Source organism: Diadema antillarum, unplaced genomic scaffold (assembly GCF_040938485.1).
Source record: "Diadema antillarum isolate AM-2024a unplaced genomic scaffold, OU_Dant_1.0 seq00001573_RagTag, whole genome shotgun sequence".
In the NCBI taxonomy this organism is placed as follows: Eukaryota; Metazoa; Echinodermata; class Echinoidea; order Diadematoida; family Diadematidae; genus Diadema; species Diadema antillarum.
In genome coordinates, this window is record NW_027272293.1 from 614,358 (window position 1) to 633,364 (window position 19,007).

Below are 19,007 nucleotides of genomic sequence, written 5' to 3' on the forward strand. Positions count from 1 at the left end.
GTCTTTATTCAAGGCAGCGAAGGGAATATCCAAAGGGTTATGATGTCCACAGCTGTCACGCGGTGCGCTTAGTCTTTATGTAGACCAATGTACCGTTATCATGTCTAAAGTTCCTCATGAAAGGGATTATCTATACTGTTTTTATACTACCCTATCAATAAATACATCAGTTTTAAACAAAAATCACTCTGTCCATCTACAATATTATTCATTACCATGTATCGTAGTGTACCGGTACATTGTTTTTGCATTATCTTATATTGTTGGAGGGAAATGGAGCGACATTGGCGTGGTATCAGCGTTTTCACCGTAGCGTTTTCGCCGGAAAATGATACATAATTGAAAGATACGGTAAAATTCACGATGAATTGCTTTTGTTGTTGTTGTTGTTTTTAGATAAAAGGATATACACTGTATCATACGCTTTGGATATTCCCTTTGCCGTCTAGAATAAAGACTAAGCGCTGTGGACATCATAACCTTTGGATATTCCCTTCGCTGCCTTGAATAAAGACCAAGCGCACCGCGTTTACAACAGAACACCTGTGAACATACCATAGAGCTGCATTTTACAGCTCTATGGAACATACAGAAGACAGTGCTCTTCTTTGTATAGCGGTTAGTTTCGGTTCAGAAGTATAGGGATATAACAACGAGACCAAATTGGTTAAAAATTCATTTATTATGACTAAGCTACTCATTTGGAAATGCTATCATAGCTTGATAAGCATATATATGCCCGACAAACAAAATGACACCAAAAAGGTTTTGCCACCTCAGATGGTACCAATATCTGGCCTGGCCCATGGACTAACTGTACTCCGGGGTTGTTGTCATGTTAAACCAGACTTTAAGAGCCCAGCTGTTTGCGCCCTTAAATTCTATCACTGTGTTTATGTATATTTTTCCTTCTTTAATGATAGCTGGGACGAGGAAACAGCTGGTATTTCACATTCTCACTGCACTGCAACTGGTTGTTGAATGTCTTTTTTTAATGGATTTGCAGGTGCATGTGTTCCCTTCTTAATACACGCAATGTACACATTTCTAATACTGTCTAAACGGTATCATTGTTATTATAATTATATCAAGTCATATTGTATTGCCAGAACGACAATGGTTCATCCGCCTATATACAGCATGTGGCTTTTCCGACCCCTAACCTGCACTAGAGAAGAATTTGCTATATAACTGTATATTTGTACTTTTTTATTTTGTTTTTCTCTTATGTTCCGGTCATTGTTGTACCCGTACTCCCCTTCTCAATCTTAAACTCGTTTTTAACCGGGACCTACGCTCAACAAGCTCGCTTTTAAGTAGGTTCCTTCATATTTCTTTAGCATTCATTCACAGATTCCAAACTTAACAGATCGACCACTATTATGTTTTACATATTTGCAATATTCTATGTATGTCATGTATTTCATTTAATTTTGTTATATTTGATGTAATTTTTCATCGAGAAATATGAAAATAAATTGAAATTGAAATTGAAATTTACATTCATTGCAAAGTGAGCTGAATCGTTGAATCTGAGGGCCCTTTTGTGTTCTTTAGCGCTATTCTTCAGCGTTATTCATGTCTTGACAAGATAGTAATTGTCACAACCAGTGCAGGTTATTCTGTATGTCTTTTCTTCTCATGGTGATTTATCCCTTGGATAAACCAGTCTACTTTTGGGCTGCTCAAAGTAACACTAATGCCCTATAGTTGTCGAATGTGTGATGATATCGTATATTGACAAAGGACAGAACTACCCGATGCTTCGGAGTGTTCCTTTTATCCCTTTGGGGTTCTTGGATCTTACCAGGCCCCTGGGAGCAACTTTTTTCACAGGGGTGCTGAACCCCTGACCCACCCGTTCGGTTGCCGGATCATATTAGCAGCGTTTCAGTAAATGGTGGGGGGGGGGGGGGGCAGGGGAAGGTGAAGGGAGGGGAGGGGGACATCGAAACGAGGTGGGAAAGCCCTCTACCACACATGGAAACTTTTCGAAATTCAACACACTTTATGTGGTAAATTTTGAAATTCTTCAATCAAAAAAATAAAGTGAATACTCGTGGACTATATGTTCATGGATGAATTGTTGAATGAGGTATCTGTTATCTCTTGATTCGTGTGTGTGTGTGTGTCTTCACTTTGTATAAGTCCATGGAAGGGGACCTACGGAGGAGGGTGTGGGAGGGGGTATCCCCCTCCCACGCTGGAGAGATTTTGAATTTTCACACCTGAAATTCAGCGATCTGGTGCACACTTTTGGTGAAATTTCTTAAAAAGTAAAAAATAAATATTCACAGAAATGTGAATGACCATTAAATCGGGTTACAACCAACTCTTGTTCCGTGTGTGCGTCATCACTGTGAGGAGGTATCCCCTCCCACCCTGGAGAAATTTTGAATTTTCATTTCTGAAATTCAGCGATCTGGCACACATTTTTGGTGAGTTTTTTTCATAAAGTATGAAAAATGAAATATTCACAGAAATGTGAATGACCTACAAATTGGGTTACAATCAACTCTTGTTCCGTGTGTGAGTCATCACTGTGAAATAACTGTATGGAAGTTGATGAGGCGGGGATGGGAGGTGGCTCTATGCGACGGAGCTTTTGCATTTGTAGAATTTAATTACAACGATATGATGCACAGTCTTAGTGGACTATCCCCATATTTGTATCAGAGAATCATTTGTTGGTCTTTACTTTGTATATTAAAGTCCATGGAAGGGGACCTAAGGGGGGAAGGTTTTGGGAGGGCATATCCCCTCCCACATAAGGGAGATTTTGGATTTTCAGACCTGAAATTCCGCGATCTGGTGCACACTTTTGGTGAAATAAAAAAAAAAGTATGAAAGATAAATATTCACAGAAATGTAAATGTCCATTAAATCAGGGTATGATCAGCTCTTGTTCTGCGTGTGCGTCATCACTGTAATAACTGTATGGAAGTTGATGCGGCGAGGATGGGAGGGGTAGCCAGGCCCCTTCCACACGATTGAACTTTTTCATCTTTAGAATTGAAATACAATGATCTGATGCACACTCTTGGTGGAATATTTCGAAAGTTGTATCAGCGTTCGTGTGTGTGGATCTTCATTTTGTATAAGTTCATGGACGGGGACATAAAGGGGGAGGGTGTGGGAGGGGTATCCCCCTCCCACACGAAGGAGATCGTTTGTTGGTCTTCACTTTGTATAAGTCCATGGAAGGGGACCTAAGGGGGGAAGGTTGTGGGAGGGAATATATCCCCTCCCACATAAGGAATATTTTGGATTTCAGACCTGAAATTCAGTGATCTGGTGCACACTTTTGGTGAAATTTAAAAAAAGAGTATGAAAAATGAATATTCACAGAAAATGTGAATGACCATTAAATCGGGGGTATAATCAGCTCTTGTTCTGCGTGTGCATCATCACTGAGTAATAAATGTATGGAAGTTGAGGAGGCGGGGTTGGGAGGGGTAGCCCCCTCTCACACGACGGAGCTTTTGCATTTTTAGAATTGAAATACAATGTACAATAATCTGACACAAAATCTAGGTGGAATATCCTGGAATTTGTATCGGACAAGTGTAGTGAGTCATCTATGGAGGGAGACCAAGTGGGGGAAGGATGTGGGAGGATGTATCCCCTTCCTACATGAGAGAGCTTTTGCATCTTTATGATTGTGATTCAAAGATGTGGAATTTCTGGCACACATTTTTGATTTAATATGTTATGTAATGTAGCCATATCATAATCAATGCAAGGGGTGGAGGCTAATACAGCAAGGGGGAGGGTTTTAGAAGGGGGTGTCCTCTAACCCCTCCCAATCGAGAGAGCCTTTGTATCTTAAGGATTGAAATGAAGATATATTGGTTCTACACAATTACAGTCATTTATGATGGAGCATTTGAAAAACTGTCAAACAAAGAAGCATAAGCCTACTAAATGTAGTAGGGGAAGAAAGGTAAACTGAAAGAGAATATCCCCTTCCCATATTTTGGCACTTTTGGATGTGTTTAAATCAAAGTGACAGATCTGGTGCGCACTTTTTGATGAAATATTCAGAAAGTGTCGATCTCAAAAGTCTACTAAGTGGGTAGAAGTTGGCCTAACGGGGGAGGGGCATTTTCCATTTTCAGAATTGAAATTAAACGATCTTGTGCACTTTGGGTGAAATATCTGGACAGTTTCTATTTTTAAAAAAAAAGCAAGAAATTTTTCCGCATCGTGGGGATTTTTTTTTTTTTTTTTGGGGGGGGGGGATGGGGAGGGTGGGGGCAAAGTGATGTGTTTGCATAGCTCCCATCCAATATTTTTATTCCGGGATTGAGGCTATTTAATACGAGGAAACTGTGGCACTTTTAGAATCCAATTGACATTATCTTGCAAAAACATTTTGGTGGAATTAGGGAAATCATCAATCCACAAAGTGTACTACCACTGCGTCTATGGAACGTATGGAGGGGAACTAAGCGGGAAAATGGTTAGGGCCTAAATGAAATGAGGATATTATATTCCCACACGAGGAAACTTTCGCATTTTTTGAACAGAAATGACAGATCTATTGATGAAAGAATCATTCGGAGATATGTCAATCTTATGGGAAAGGACCAAAGGGGGAGGATGTGGAAGAGGGTACAAACCCATTATATTTTCAGAATTGAACTGCAACAATGCCTTGCACAGTTTCGGTAAAATATTTAGACAGTTTTCCATCACAAAAAGCAAGAAAATCTCCGACATCCCGAAAATCATTGGGAGGGGGGTAATATCCTGGCAACTACCCCGCACCGCTGCATACGAGGAAGCTTTTGCATTACTCTAGAATAGAAAGGGAAATATCGTGAGAGGGAGTATTTCCCTTCAATACGAGGAAGATTTTGCATTTTAGAATTGACTGGTGCACACTTTGTGTGAAGATTGGGACAGTGTCGAATAAAAAAAAATCCACATCTTGGAAATTACTGGGGGGGGGGGCAAAATGATATGCTGCCCCCTTCCATCGACGCTCTCCTGAAGGGGGTACCCTCCCCCTAAATGAGGGAACTTCTGCATTTTTAGATTTGAAATTCAGCAATCAAGTGAGCCCTTCAGGTAGCATATTTTTAAAAAAAATCAATAGTAAAGTAGGAAAAGCAAAATATCCAGGGACAATGAAAATGCTTTAATAGTGCTGTCTGCACTTATAAGCTTGTTCTGCGTGAGAGGGGTATCCCCCTCCTACGCTATGGAGATTTCGCATTTTCAGAAGTGAAATTCAGCAATCTGATGCACACTTTGGGTGGGATATTTGGACAATTTTCTATAGAAAAAAAACAAGCAATTTTCCCTGTAAAAAGATATAAGTTGGGGGTGCAGAAGCACCCCCAACTTTTATTTTTCACAGGGGTGCTATGCCCCCCTGCTCAAAAAGTCAGGGGTGCTGCAGCACCCCCAGCACCCCCGGCTCCCAGGGGCTTGGATCTTACCCTATCCGCTGCCCGTTGCGTAGTCCATGCTGGATAACCACGGGATGATATATAGTCACCTTCTCAATGCGTCAAAATTATCTTTGCAGAAGACACCCTCAACACAGAACATGACAGATGGGGTTATCTTTCTTTCAGATTTACTGACACAAGCCTTATAAAGGCCGTGTCACACCACTACACGGGCTTGTGGCGAGGAGGTAGTTTCCAGCACGTAGAAGATTTTCAGCAGGCGAACAAGAATGTTTGCAATTTTCATTCATGCCTTGTCATACCGTACGGGGGAACTTCTGCGGCTTGACTTGCGGGGAAACAAATTTACTCCCCGGAGCTCTCCGCAGTTGGTCCGCACCTGACAGTATCTAGCGCGTAGTTGCCCGGAGGTGCTCACGCAAGTCCGATTTAACCGCAGCCAAGTTTTGAGCATGACCAAAACTTTTTCCGGGTGAATCGCGGGAATGCCCGTAGAGGTCCACGCAGAACGCCAGTAGGAGACCCTTGAATTAGCGGCAGTACTTCCCAGGCAATTCCCACGCAGGTACTTCGCAGTCCCGTATGCAGCCAAGATAATGAAATTCTGTGGGATTTCAGCCATTCCATTAGAGGAATTCCTTCACTGAGTTGTCAGCCCCCACGCGACTGGTACAAAGGTCACACAGTACACTCGCAAGTATAACGCGTCCAGCAAGACACCAGCGCTGACTCGCTCAAGTCCTTTTCCGCCCTCAGGAATGTCCGGTATGCTAGAAAATCCCTACACGTAACAAGCCCGAGTAGCTTGCCCGGAAAGGTGTGACAGGGACTAAACGCGGTTGCGGGTAAAAAAATATGCGTGCGCACCTCCGGGCGACTACTTTTGAGATACATGCTAGGTACTGTCATGTGCGGATCATCTACGGGGACCTCCGGATAGTCAAAATTGTTCTTTGCAAGTCGCACGCAAGGCTGGTGTGACACGGCCTTTAAAAACAGGTTTTTACAAATTTGAACAAAGTGGGACGGAACAGTTACAACCGTGGCAGTGTCAATGAGTCCTAAATTCTAACCAACACACAGCAAAAATAATTTTACCCTCAGTCATCATCACCACAATCACAACTGTTGCTGCATGAATAGTAAAAATGTCAAAGAGTGACACTGATGGTAATGAATAAAAAAACAACTTTATTAGAAATAACGTCAATGGTAAGAATAACATGAATATAATTACACTGTGTATTATGCATTGCGACTTGCTCTAATTATCAATATGATGAGAGCATCTGATTTCCTTGTTTGTTTGTTTATTTGTCTGTTTGTTTATTCTATCATAGTGTGTGTAAGGAAATAGACTCTGTTGTAGTGAGTAAGTTAGTCTTCATCACAATAGGAATAAAGATTTCCTTAACATCGCGAATTGAGTGCTCAACATGACATGGATCAGTTTTCTGCATATCAACACAACACCTGTAATAATATCATCTAACATAACTATCTGAGTAAATACTGTATTACTGAGATACATTTATGTACAATGTCGAGGCATAATTTATAAAGAAAAGACACTTAGCTCATAGAATCAAATCTATGCTTGTACCTGAGACCCTCTTGCCCCGTAAGTATCAAATCTATGTTAATGACATCACTCTTTGTATACGTTAAAGATCCCCGAAGGGTTGACTTTCAATCCCTGATGGCTAAAGGTTTCTACATCAACAACCGTTTATGGGTATCAGCGTGCTATCATGTACTGATGGGAGTGTCACTGTATATTGGAGGCGACTGGTTGAGTAGGTGAAGAATGGCGACATTTCGTTCAGCTTTTGATGTGTATTTTTGTATCATTTTATAATTTGTCAGGTTTGGTCAAAATGAAGTTCCTTACAGTAGTCAATGATAGCAATGCGCTGTGAGAGTTCCTGAAAAAACTACATAGGCCTAACGTTAAGAACTGAGTGTTAAAAAACAGAAGGTGACAACGTCCTTGGCAGCAGCAAAAAGTACGAGTTCGAGGAAGAATATGTAGTGATCACCGTCTCTTACTGGTCACACAATTGACAATACGGCAACTTACACATAAGTTTGTATTACATTCCCTCCATAACAGATATGCATAAAATGTATATCAGAAATCTATATTTCCTTTTTATTTATAGAAGCTTTATACTTATATTTCATGCCCTGTTTCCAGTGAGAAATGGTCTGCCTTACGCTGACGTTTTAAACGATGTTGCTTTCTAGCCATACTGAAGGTTTGTGCAGGGACATTGTGTACGTATAAATAATAATTATGTTGCAACTGATTGACAAATTGCCCTACATCGACGTAAATAAGCACTGAATTGATCAGTGTTTAGTAGCAGCCATGATAAAAAATCATGGGCGTACATACTCGAGCAGGATTCGAACCTACGACCTCCTGATCACCGGACAGGCGTCATCTCCACTAGACCACCGAGCTTTCGCCCGAAAGCAAGTGTTGGTTCTAATCCTTACAGCATGCAGCGGGTACTGCTTTGTTATTCAAATTCATGAATTTCTTCCGTCGAGATGTTTTCATTGCAACTGATTGACAAATTGCCCTACTTTACGTCGATGTAGGGCAATTTGTCAATCAGTTGCAATGAAAACATCTCGACGGAAGAAATTCATGAATTTGAATAATTATGTTGTTCATCATTGTGCATATTTAGCTGTTGAAATGTGCGTGTGTGTGTGTGCGTGTGTTGTGTGTGTGTGAGTGTGTGTGCGTGTATGTTTGTGCGTGTATGTCAGTGTGTAGTTACATAATCGGTAAAAAGTATCATTGAGGAAGTCTATAGACCCTACTTGGTTTATATTTCAAATTCGAAGTCGATCCCAGAACCTTCCATATTCATGGCGTAGACTTGGTCGAATTGCTCGTTTTGTGACACAGTGAAGTGATCTTTCCATCCACCCACTTTGCCTGCAAGAACAAATATATTAATAGTCTTATTCTTAGTCTCATGGTAGGTAATTAGGAGTATTTAATTTTTATTTATTATAATCACGGTATTCTAAAGAGAAAATTAGTCTCCCAAATCCTCAGGGCATCATGGACATGATGTCATCGTCGGGTCTCACATGGAACGTTTTGAATGAAAATAGGGAAACAGGTAAACAAACAAAATGAGCACAAAAACAAGCGATTGAAGAAAGAAGCTCAGAGCTAAGGTGGAAACGTAAGACAATATTTACGACTTATTGGACGTTGGTTTATTCTATAAAAATATTCATATAACGAACACTAAAACTTAGTCCGAACACTTTGACTTTCTTGGTACAGTGTATGATGCTTCTGATGTTCTTTTTACTCCGACGGATGAGAAATACTACAATTACAGTATAATTATTGTGATTGGCTAGACTGTACTAATTTCTTCAAATTTGTAATTTACTCGAAATGTCTGCCAAGAGACAAGGGGTGAAATTTATGTTGAAAAACTATATGAATACGACGACATTTTCAGGCATGAAACAGGCAGCGTCATTATAATTATTAGTTGAACAATGCTGACGTTTAGTGGAGATAGGGCGCCATCATCGTTGATAATACTGACAACAAAATACTATGACAATATCTTTTAAAACAACATAGATCGAATAGCACCTCAGTTCTATTCTTAATAACCACTCATTTTAAAGGTATTCATAACGACAAGAACGATAACAACAACAAAAACAGCATCTCCTTTCCCAGAAAACTAGGCTTTAACATGTACATAACAATTTTGTTGCCAGAACCGTTCCCCATGAGTGGGTAGCTTTAGGATCCTAAATCACATTTTGGACAAACGATTCGGTCTGTTCTCCTGAAGTCTATACAATCGTCATGTATAGGACGGGGAGGAGTGTAATTTATACATCCTGCTTTTCAATGTCGGACAATGCTTATGTATAGTAATCTACCAGTATTGACATGTATGGTTTCGTAAACATGTTTGTATACAGTCGACATAAGAGTGAATCCTGTTACCTTTCCTGAGATAGGGAAGTTGTCCGAATAATCTTGTGACCGCCTTGCCGTCTTCACCCATAGTTTCTTCTATCTTCTGGTACGTTTTCTGCATTCCTTTCATCTCCGTCAACTCCACCATCTTGTCTAGCTGTTCTTCGGTCAGGTTGCGGCCCAGGAAGTTCGCCACTCGCTTAATGCTCCCCCGAAGGTCCTTGGGAGAAAAAGATCAAAGTAGGAGGAAAGGGGATGCCAAACGCGAATACATGGATGTAAACAGTAAGCCATTTCGGAAGGATAGATATAATTAAATGGATAGTGATGGAATTAAATGAATTGTATCAAAGCGCCTTTGACAATTCCTCTGTACAGATTTTGATGATGAATACGTATTGGTTCAAGAAACATTATTCTTAGATCCGGTATAGATGATTAACCACCCTGACGAATTTCCGGTGTGGTGGCCTTAAGCCGTTGAAATGGAAACTCCAAATTTGCTGAAAACAACTCAGGGCAAATGCAAGCAACGATAAGAAATCAATTTCTGTACAAATTCCATCAAGAAATAGATCATATCGAAATTGGACTATTTAAACTGGATGCAAACACAGATGTTTCGCCGTTAATCTCAGCAATGGTGATTCTTGGGCTCCATAACTTTGACCCGAAAAGACAAAACAAAACAAAAAAGGCATCAAAAAGTCGGCAAAAGGTTCTAAGGAGAGTAATGGTTAAGTCACTCTTGATTAAATGTGACAATACTATTGATATTGATTAGTTATTGATCACGACTTACCTTGTGGAAATCTTCGTATTTGCAGAAAAGAATGTTTGGAGCATCACGGTGCTGCCACCATCCCTTGACGTGTCGGAACCAAGTCCCACCAAACACTACAAACACAAATAGAATTTTAAACAAAATCACTGATATTCTAATGGACTGAAATCATAAAGACAGACCAAGCGATGTTGACGAGAGCAATGCTCTGCTGAAGAATACATGGCCCAATCGGTTAGATCTTAGTAAAATTGGTAACTTCGATGCGTTATATATCCGTAAAGCATAACTATGTGTTCTGAATGGTTACGTGTAAACTTTGCTCCATACTGTACAATGCAGAAATTAGTACACATAAACAACTATCACACTTTGAAGGCTAAAAATTAAATTTGAACTTTTCATTTTGGTTTTCTCTTTGATTTTAAAGAGATCTCTATTAACTCTGGTTATCTCTGATCTCATACTCATGCGGCCATAGACTATAATTTTCTTATTATCACAACACTGTTATCTCAGCTAAACATTGTGGCGGAAGAAACTTACCAGTTTCAGTCGGGATATCTACTCTTTATCACAACACTGTTATCTCAGCTAAACATTGTGGCGGAAGAAACTTATATACCAGTTTCAGTCGGGATATCTACTCTTTGGACACAGTAAAAAAAAAATGGTTATGCTCCCAATTCCATATTTCGGCTTTCAGAATTCCTACTTCTGTTTGAAAAAAAAACCCACTAATTTCCTCGACTTTTTCCCCATTCAAAAATGTTTTAAAATGTTTGCAGACGTGTATATGAATACGTCGAGCTTACTGAATTGAACTGAGTTGAGTTGCCGAAACTTTTAGGCTTACTTTTGTCAGATAAGAAGAAAGGAACGAAGCCTTTCCAACCCTCCATCTCCGGGGGCATGGCTGGCTCAGCGAATTTGAAGTAAGACACCGCCACGTCCTTCGGGTTGCGAGAGAAATAGATGATCTGGGGGCAAAGACGAAGTTATAACCGTGTAATGGATTATACTGTTAACATTTATATGCTAGGATCTGGACACGAATTAATTTAGAGAATGGAATTTCTCAATAAATCATTTGTCTTCAATATTATAATTTTTGCACAGCAAAATTGACTAGGAGTGATTGTAATGATGTGTGTTATTTATGATTCATAACTTTTCATAGCCTTCCACTCAAATGATTAATTGATTAAAATGGTTGATAGATATAAGAAGATAAGTTGTAACTTGTGATGAAAAGTTAATGATTCAGTGGTAAGAAGGGTTGAATATGACACCATGTTCAGGGTCCCGATTGATCTTACAAACAGCTTACTATACGATCTTTAAACGGTCATCATTTTAATTCTATCATTTCATTTCATTTCATTCATTTTATTTTACCACGGATAAAAAGCCCAATCAGCAAATATGCTGTTTTTCAATGGGGCCGTGAATCAGTGTACACAAATCATATTAACATAATAAGAAATGATTTAAGTAAAAACAAACAAAAACATCAACATTTGTTGCACTTCATCCACAAAAGTACGGTTTTACATGATAACTTACATAACACAAATCTACACAATAATCACAGAATGAACATAGATATAACAAACTATGTATCACCGTCCCACCCTCCCAAATGATATATATACCCCCCCCCCAACATCCAAAACATTTACCATTTATACCTAAAAATCCATTAAAACATCAATATGGAATTATATGCAGTACTTCAAAAAAAATATATATGTATAACTTATTTGTCATGTTATTCTAAACAATTTCTTATTTTTTTCTTGAAAATAGATATAAATCTTATACTTTTGAGATCAGTAGTTAGATTATTCCAGGCCACTGCCCCCCTGTATCCTAATCGTCTTTTCCCATAGTTTGTTTTGGCTCGAGGAACACAGATGCTGTATTCTGACTTCCGTGTAATATAATGAGGATTTCGAAAACTAAATCTGCGACTTATATAGTCAGGGACCACACCGTATAAGATTTTATGCATAAAAAATAACATTCTTTGATTAATCCTCTCTGTAACTCTATTAATCTTAAGTTGGTGGAAAAGTTGTTCTGTTGAGTATCTTTTATTCACCATGAGCACAATCTTAAGTGCTCGTTTTTGTAATAGGTTTAACTGTTCAATATGCCCCTTTCCAGTATTTCCCCAAACTCCATCACAATAATCCAAATGACATTGTATCAAAGTTTTATACAGTATCAGCGCTTCATTCAGAGATATACACGATCGAATCCTCTTTAAAAGGTATACACATTTAACAATCTTGGACTTCATGTGTTTAGCATGTGCTCCCCATTCCAAATACTCATCGATAACAATGCCGAGATATTTTGTAGTTTTTACTCTCTTAATCACATCACTATCTAACGATATTGTAATTGTTTTATCTACCTTCTTCAGGCGATTTCGTGTACCAATTAGTAAAAATTCACATTTTACTAAATTCAACTTAAGTTTATTGCAAGCAAGCCATTTCGATATAGCTTGTAAATCACTTTCAAGACTTGACTTAATTTCAGGTACATTCTTGGAACTGTAATATATACAAGTATCATCAGCATACAATGATAATTTCGATTTTTGTACTACTTTACCGAGATCATTAATGTATATTGAAAACAGTAACGGGCCGAGTACAGACCCTTGTGGTATCCCACATTCAACTGTAGCCTGCTCTGATCGTATTCCATTCATGTAAACATACTGAGAACGAGAGGACAAATATGACTTAAACCACTTGTGGGTAGTACCCCGTGTGCCAATGAAATGAGTTTATCCAGAAGAATCTGATGAACTATATACTATCAAAAGCTTTTTTAAAATCTGACATTACCATACCAGTAAGCAATCCTTCATCCACATTATTTAAAACATCTTCTGTTGTATTCAAAACTGCAGTATAGGTGGAGTGATTTGGTCGGAAACCCGATTGGTTTTCGTTTAAGATTTTTTTATCCGTGACATATTTATATATTTGTTCAAATACTATCTTCTCAATAACTTTAGCTAATACAGACATAAGGGAAATTGGTCTGTAGTTGTCCATAACTTCTCTGCTACCTTTTTTAAATATGGGAGTTACTTTTGAAATTTTCCAGTTTTCTAGTACATTTCCACTCTTCAGAGATAAATTTATGATATGATGAAGAGGTACAACTATATATGGTAATATTTCATGAATTAATTCGGCTGATATATTATCAGGTCCACAACCTTTACCCTTGGGGAGACTTTTCAACAGATCAGTGACCTTCTGAACTGAAACCTCATGAAACTGAAATGAATCTTCTAATTGAGTAAGGAAATGCAATGCAGATTTTTCCGCGTGAGGTATTTCATTCTGAACATTCTTACCTACATTAACAAAGTGGGTATTAAATGCATTCACAATTTCTTTTGGGGTTTGTGACGTAGTGACCATCACCTAGTTTGACTGAATTGACCAGAGACTGCGTTATTTTGTTTGGAGGTAAGTGCTTGAGTGACGCCCACATCGAATTTCGATCTCCATTATTCTCATTGATACATGATGCAATGAATTCACGTTTTCGTTTGCGAATGATTGACGTGATTTTGTTTCTGAGCGATTTGTATTCATACCAATCCTTTTCTGAACAGGATTTTTTTGCTTTCACTTTCTTTTCGTCCCTCTCTCGTATCAGACCCAGTATTTCAGATGTCATCCAGGGAGAAATTTTATTTCTTATTCGGCATTTCTTTGGGGGAGCATGTTTTTCAATTTTATCTGTGATAGTTTGATATAAATTGTCACAAGAAATCTGACAATCAGAACATGTTAAAACATTCTCCCACTTCAGTTCATTAAACTCTTGTTTTACAACATCCCAGTTCACTTTTTTCCAATTTCGAAAATACTTAAACTTATGCTTTTGTGGCTTTTCTTTTTGCCTACCTCTGACGTAGTAAACCATATAATGGTCACTGATTGTTAACTGCACAATCCCCGAGTCTTGTATTTTTGAACAATCATTTGTTATAATCACATCAATTTGTGTTTGAGATATATCTGTTACTCTAGTCGGATCTTTTATTATTTGTTGACAATTAAAATCATTTACAATATCAGATATCAGATAATTTTTCTGCCTGCCACTTCTTAGGACTCGACAGCATGTCACAATTAAGGTCTCCAAGGATGATATATTCATAGCCTGTGTCTTCCAGAACTTCAAAACATTCTTGTATGAGGTTAAACATTTCTGACCTTGCATTCGGTGGTCGATATAAGATTACAACTAGAAATGGTTTTTGTCTTTCTAAGCATATTTCAGCTACCATGCATTCTAAATTATCATGCATTAAATCATATCTCATACGATAATTGATGTTGTCATTGATATACAATGCGATGCCTCCACCTGATCGATTCCTGTCTAATCTTTCTAAATTATAATTCTTTATATAAAGCTCATTATTACCGATCAAATCAAACTGAGATCTTCCTTTTCACTTAGCTTTTGAATGATGACAAAACAACAACAACAAGAACAACAAACTTTTGGAAGTTATAGACGAATTTGAGTGCACAGCTATCGCAAACTAAAAGGGGTAAAAAACAACAAAATGCCTTGATTAATCTGATGTACAAGATAAAGTGCATAAATGGAAACTTTATGTCAAACTTATGTCCCTGATTTCAACATTGGTTTACCCTAGCTTTCTTGAGCTGCTCTGGCGCGAACTCCTCAGGGACGTGTGTGCCCATAACACGTGGTGAGGACCAGCTCTCCATGGCCTTGTAACCCGGGATCACTTTTGTGGTACCATCCTTGGTAGACGCCAGAGCCAGGTCTAAGGCGTACGTCATGTGTGAGCGGTCGATCTTGTCAACTTGCACGTCGTTCATGATCAGCGAGGCGATCTCGAAGATCCAGTGTGTCCCTTTATTGCCATGATAAAGAAAATAAAGACAATTCCAATACCTTGTTTCTTGGTGTTCCACATGTTCTCCGACTGTAGAGTTTATCATCTGACAGTGAATTTGTATGTGTTCATATTGAATGGGACAGAGTATTTACATGTCTGTAAAATGCGTGTAATATGTGCAGGTAGGCCTATACAAGTGTTGTTGTTGGTTTGGGGTTTTGTTTTCGTCTGCAAGAGTATGTATGTGATGTGTATGCATGCGTGAACATTGTGTACCTATGTGGATATTTTATGTGCCTACCCATATTCGTGTTTGTGTGCATACAGCATTATAATATTTCACACAAAGAAATCCAAAAATTCTCAGTATGGAATTGGGCTGAATGGTTGGTGTTTTGTACGCCTTGCTATTGTCAGGGTCACATAGTTCTTCCATGCACCTATGTTTGTGTTTGGCTCTGAAACCATGCCTTATTTGGAATGTTTGTGACTCTTATCATGAGATAAGGTGATACGAAACAAACGAGGGTCAACTGTTCAAACATGTACACTTAAAGGGATCGTATAGTTTTGGTTCAGACCTAAACTCACGTTTCTAACATTTGGTGAGATAACGAGAAACCCCTTATGAAATTCACAGTTTATGAGAACAATAAAAGGTGGGACCCATCATTTATAACGATTGCTTTCTTTTACTTTGTTTTTAGATGACTCAGCCATTCCACAACCGATTTTCAACAAGCAAACTTTGAATTCCTCTTAAAATGGTATGCTCTGTACAATTTGGTTCCTTGGTGTCTCGCAAAAAGTTAAAAGCCAAATCCTCATCTCCACCAATACTATACTATCCCTTTAACCGATCAAACACACACACACACACACACATACACTATACCAGATCCTAAGACATTACATAAGATATGTGTGCCAAATCAGATAAAAATGACCTATATAAACGTGGCCACGTTGGTGTATCGGCTTTTGTACAATATCAACCCTCTGTGCACCACATTCACCTCCTATCCATCTATGTGAAAAATGGGAACACTGGACTCATTGGCAGATAATGGGTTAAGTAGATCAGAAAACATTGTGTCTTAAACGATGATTTGATTCAAGAGATTTCTTTGATTTGATTTTACAATTCGTTTTCTCACCTTTTACATTCTTATATGCCCGTGTCAATGATGTTAAGGTTACTTAATTCAAAACACATTTTTGAGATAAGAAGATTCCAGGTATGCATTAATTTGCATTTGAGTAAAATCTACCGCTAGCCTCGACAATGAGAGAGGTTGACGAAGATACACCAAGCATGGGGTACACCACCTCAGTCTTTATAAATGTGTTACTATAGGGTATACAGTTCCCATAGGCAGGGACGAGGCATTGAAAACATAAAAGTTCCATGATAGCATTTTCCCATCGGGCTTAAATGTTAATAAATATGAAAGTTTTTCTATTAGATTTCACGTAAAACAATCAATTTAGTGAAAAGTTTGTGGAGGTCACTGGGAAAATTGAAAAACTTGACATCATTATCCAGTCTATTTTACATGTGCATAGAAGCTACAAAAACTTTCCGTGAAAATATATGAAACCTGAAATTTCCAAAAGAGATTTCCAACAAATTTTTAGAATGAAATCTGTACATTTTTCTCGTTTATACGTATCAATTTTAACATGAAGTGAGGCCAGTGCTTGTTTGTTTGCTTGTTTGTTCATTTTTGTTTTTATCTAGGGGATGTGCTTCGGAGTATCATTTCTGTCGAAAAAAAAACCTGTGGTTGTGATTATTTCAGCAAAGTACAGAGTTGGAGAGTATTGCAAAAAAAAGCCGTTTAAGAGGAAATAAGCTCTCACTGACAGTATTTTTCACCTGGGCATCAAAATTAACCTAAAGGAACCATTATGCCGTTTTAGGACAGTAATTCTGTCATATTTCAAGTAAAATTGTGAGTTGGCAGTTCAGTAACCATGCTAAACAACCCCCAAATTTATAAACTGTACACTGCGAAGTATAGGGTCTGTCTCTTTATTATAGTGCTCAACGCCGTAAGTTTTGGGGCTGTAAGCATGGTGATAAGGGAGAGCTTTCATAGAGTGTAACCGCGGCCACTGGCTGATACAAATACATGTACTTATTACGCAAGGCCAGCGAGGCATAAGGACGTGTGTGCCGAACGCCACCGACTTACTTTCATCAGGGAGGTATATCCACCTCCCTGCTTTCACAGAAGTATACTGCCGCTCTTTGCGATCAAAGTACACCTAGTTCTTTTCCCCAAGTTGAAAACTGACTTCTCTCATTCACCAGAATGTGAGATCTCTGTACTCGGGGTCGTGTCGTGTTAACCCTGTGTGAGTTTACGCTGTCTGTATCACAAAAAGACGCTTTGAAAAAATAATCTATCATATACATTTTCCAGTGAATGTCCCATCGATTCTCCAGCTATACGTATTCTGTTTCTCCACACACAGTGGCGGATCCAGGCGAAGGCGCACCGGGCGCGCCCCTTTAATTTTTGTTAAAACCAAAGAAATACGATAAAACAAAGAAAAAAATGGGGGGGGGGGGCGTGCGCCCCTCTTTAATTTTGTTAAAGGACAAGTTCACCTTCATAGACATGTGGGTTGAGTGAATACAGCAATATTAGTAGAACATATCAGTGAGAGTTTGAGCAAAATCGGACAATCCGTTAAAAAGTTATGAATTTTTGAAGTTTCTGCTCAGTCACGGCTGGATGAAAAGACTACTATAGCTTGTGATGTCACATGAGTACAACGATATAAAGAAAGAATAAAGAAAATTCAACATATTTCCATTTTTCTCGCATAACAAAAGAACACTCAACTTCTCTCTTTCAGGAGGCAGGGGGAATAATATTACCCGTAACATACGTCAGTAGCAAGTCGAAGAAATGTGCACTTTATTCAAAAAGTAAAGTTTTGTGAAATTCTCTTTTTATTTTCCTTATATAGTTGTACGCATGTGACATCATACACTGTAGTAGTCTTCTCTTCCAGCAGTCACTGCGCAAATACTTAAAATATTCGTAACTTTTGAACGGATTGTCCAATTTTCCTCAAACTTTCACTGATGTGTTCTACTAATCTTGCTGCATTCTGTCAATCCTTATGTATATGAAGGTGGACTTGTCCTTTAAGGCACCCCCTTTTTATGGAATTCCTGGATCCGCCCCTGACACACATTACAAAAAAAGGAGATTATGGCAACTCTCACATTGATTGACGAATTGCCCTACATCACGTAATTAAGCACAGAGTTGAGTGCTTATTCAATTCAGTTCTTAATTACGTCGATGAAGGGCAATTTGTCAATCAGTTGCATAAAAACCTCTTGACGGAAGAATTTCATGAATTTTAACTCTCACATTCCCACAAAAAAAAAAGGATTATGGCAACTCTTCAATGATCAGATCATCTTGACTGTGATTAACTCGCTTGATTCTGTAGACCGCTTTCGTAAAAGTGTTTTGTGGGCATTGGACCTTCATAGTCCACTTTCTCTTCTCTGTTCCAGCTCATTTGGGTTCTTTCTTTACTTTTCTTACTGAAGCGTTCATTTCGTTGTTGAAGTACAATTTGCGGCGATAAATGTTAATAGCATGAGACTGTATGGGCTACATTGGTCTGTACTCAGAATGATCATGATTGCGTAGTATTAGTAATAATGAGAGAGAAAGGGGGGTAGGGAGAAGGATGGAGGAATTAAAGGGAGAGAAGAGCCTTACCCGACTTGGGGTATGTGACGACATAGACGTCGTCATCTCGTGGCTCCCACTGCTGAAGGGCCTCAAAAATCTCAGGCATCTGCATGGCCATCAAGGTCATCCCTTTGTACTCCTGGGTCTTGCAGAAGATGTCAATCTCCGGTGTGGACCCCAT

At 38.7% G+C, this 19,007-nt stretch overlaps 1 protein-coding gene across 1 annotated transcript; it reads right to left on the bottom strand.

Annotated features, from left to right (window-relative positions):
* Positions 1–8,260: 8,260 nt before the first annotated feature.
* LOC139710827 (sulfotransferase 1B1-like) lies at positions 8,261–19,007 on the bottom strand. The gene is made up of 6 exons (XM_071622745.1): positions 18,854–19,007; positions 14,884–15,113; positions 11,037–11,160; positions 10,199–10,293; positions 9,424–9,616; positions 8,261–8,373 (listed from the first exon to the last, which is right to left on the bottom strand). The coding sequence occupies exons 1-6, from the start codon at positions 19,005–19,007 to the stop codon at positions 8,261–8,263; spliced, it is 909 nt and encodes a 302-aa protein (XP_071478846.1).

Bases quoted from the DNA above. Each gene is read 5' to 3' on its own strand.
- LOC139710827 (XM_071622745.1), bottom strand. From the start codon at position 19,007: ATGGGGTCCACACCGGAGATTGACATCTTCTGCAAGACCCAGGAGTAC. The intron at 9,617-10,198 runs GTAAGTCGTGAT...TTTTCTCCCAAG, and splicing joins AATACGAAGATTTCCACAAG to GACCTTCGGGGGAGCATTAA. The intron at 8,374-9,423 runs GTAACAGGATTC...TTGTTCTTGCAG, and splicing joins ACTTCCCTATCTCAGGAAAG to GCAAAGTGGGTGGATGGAAA.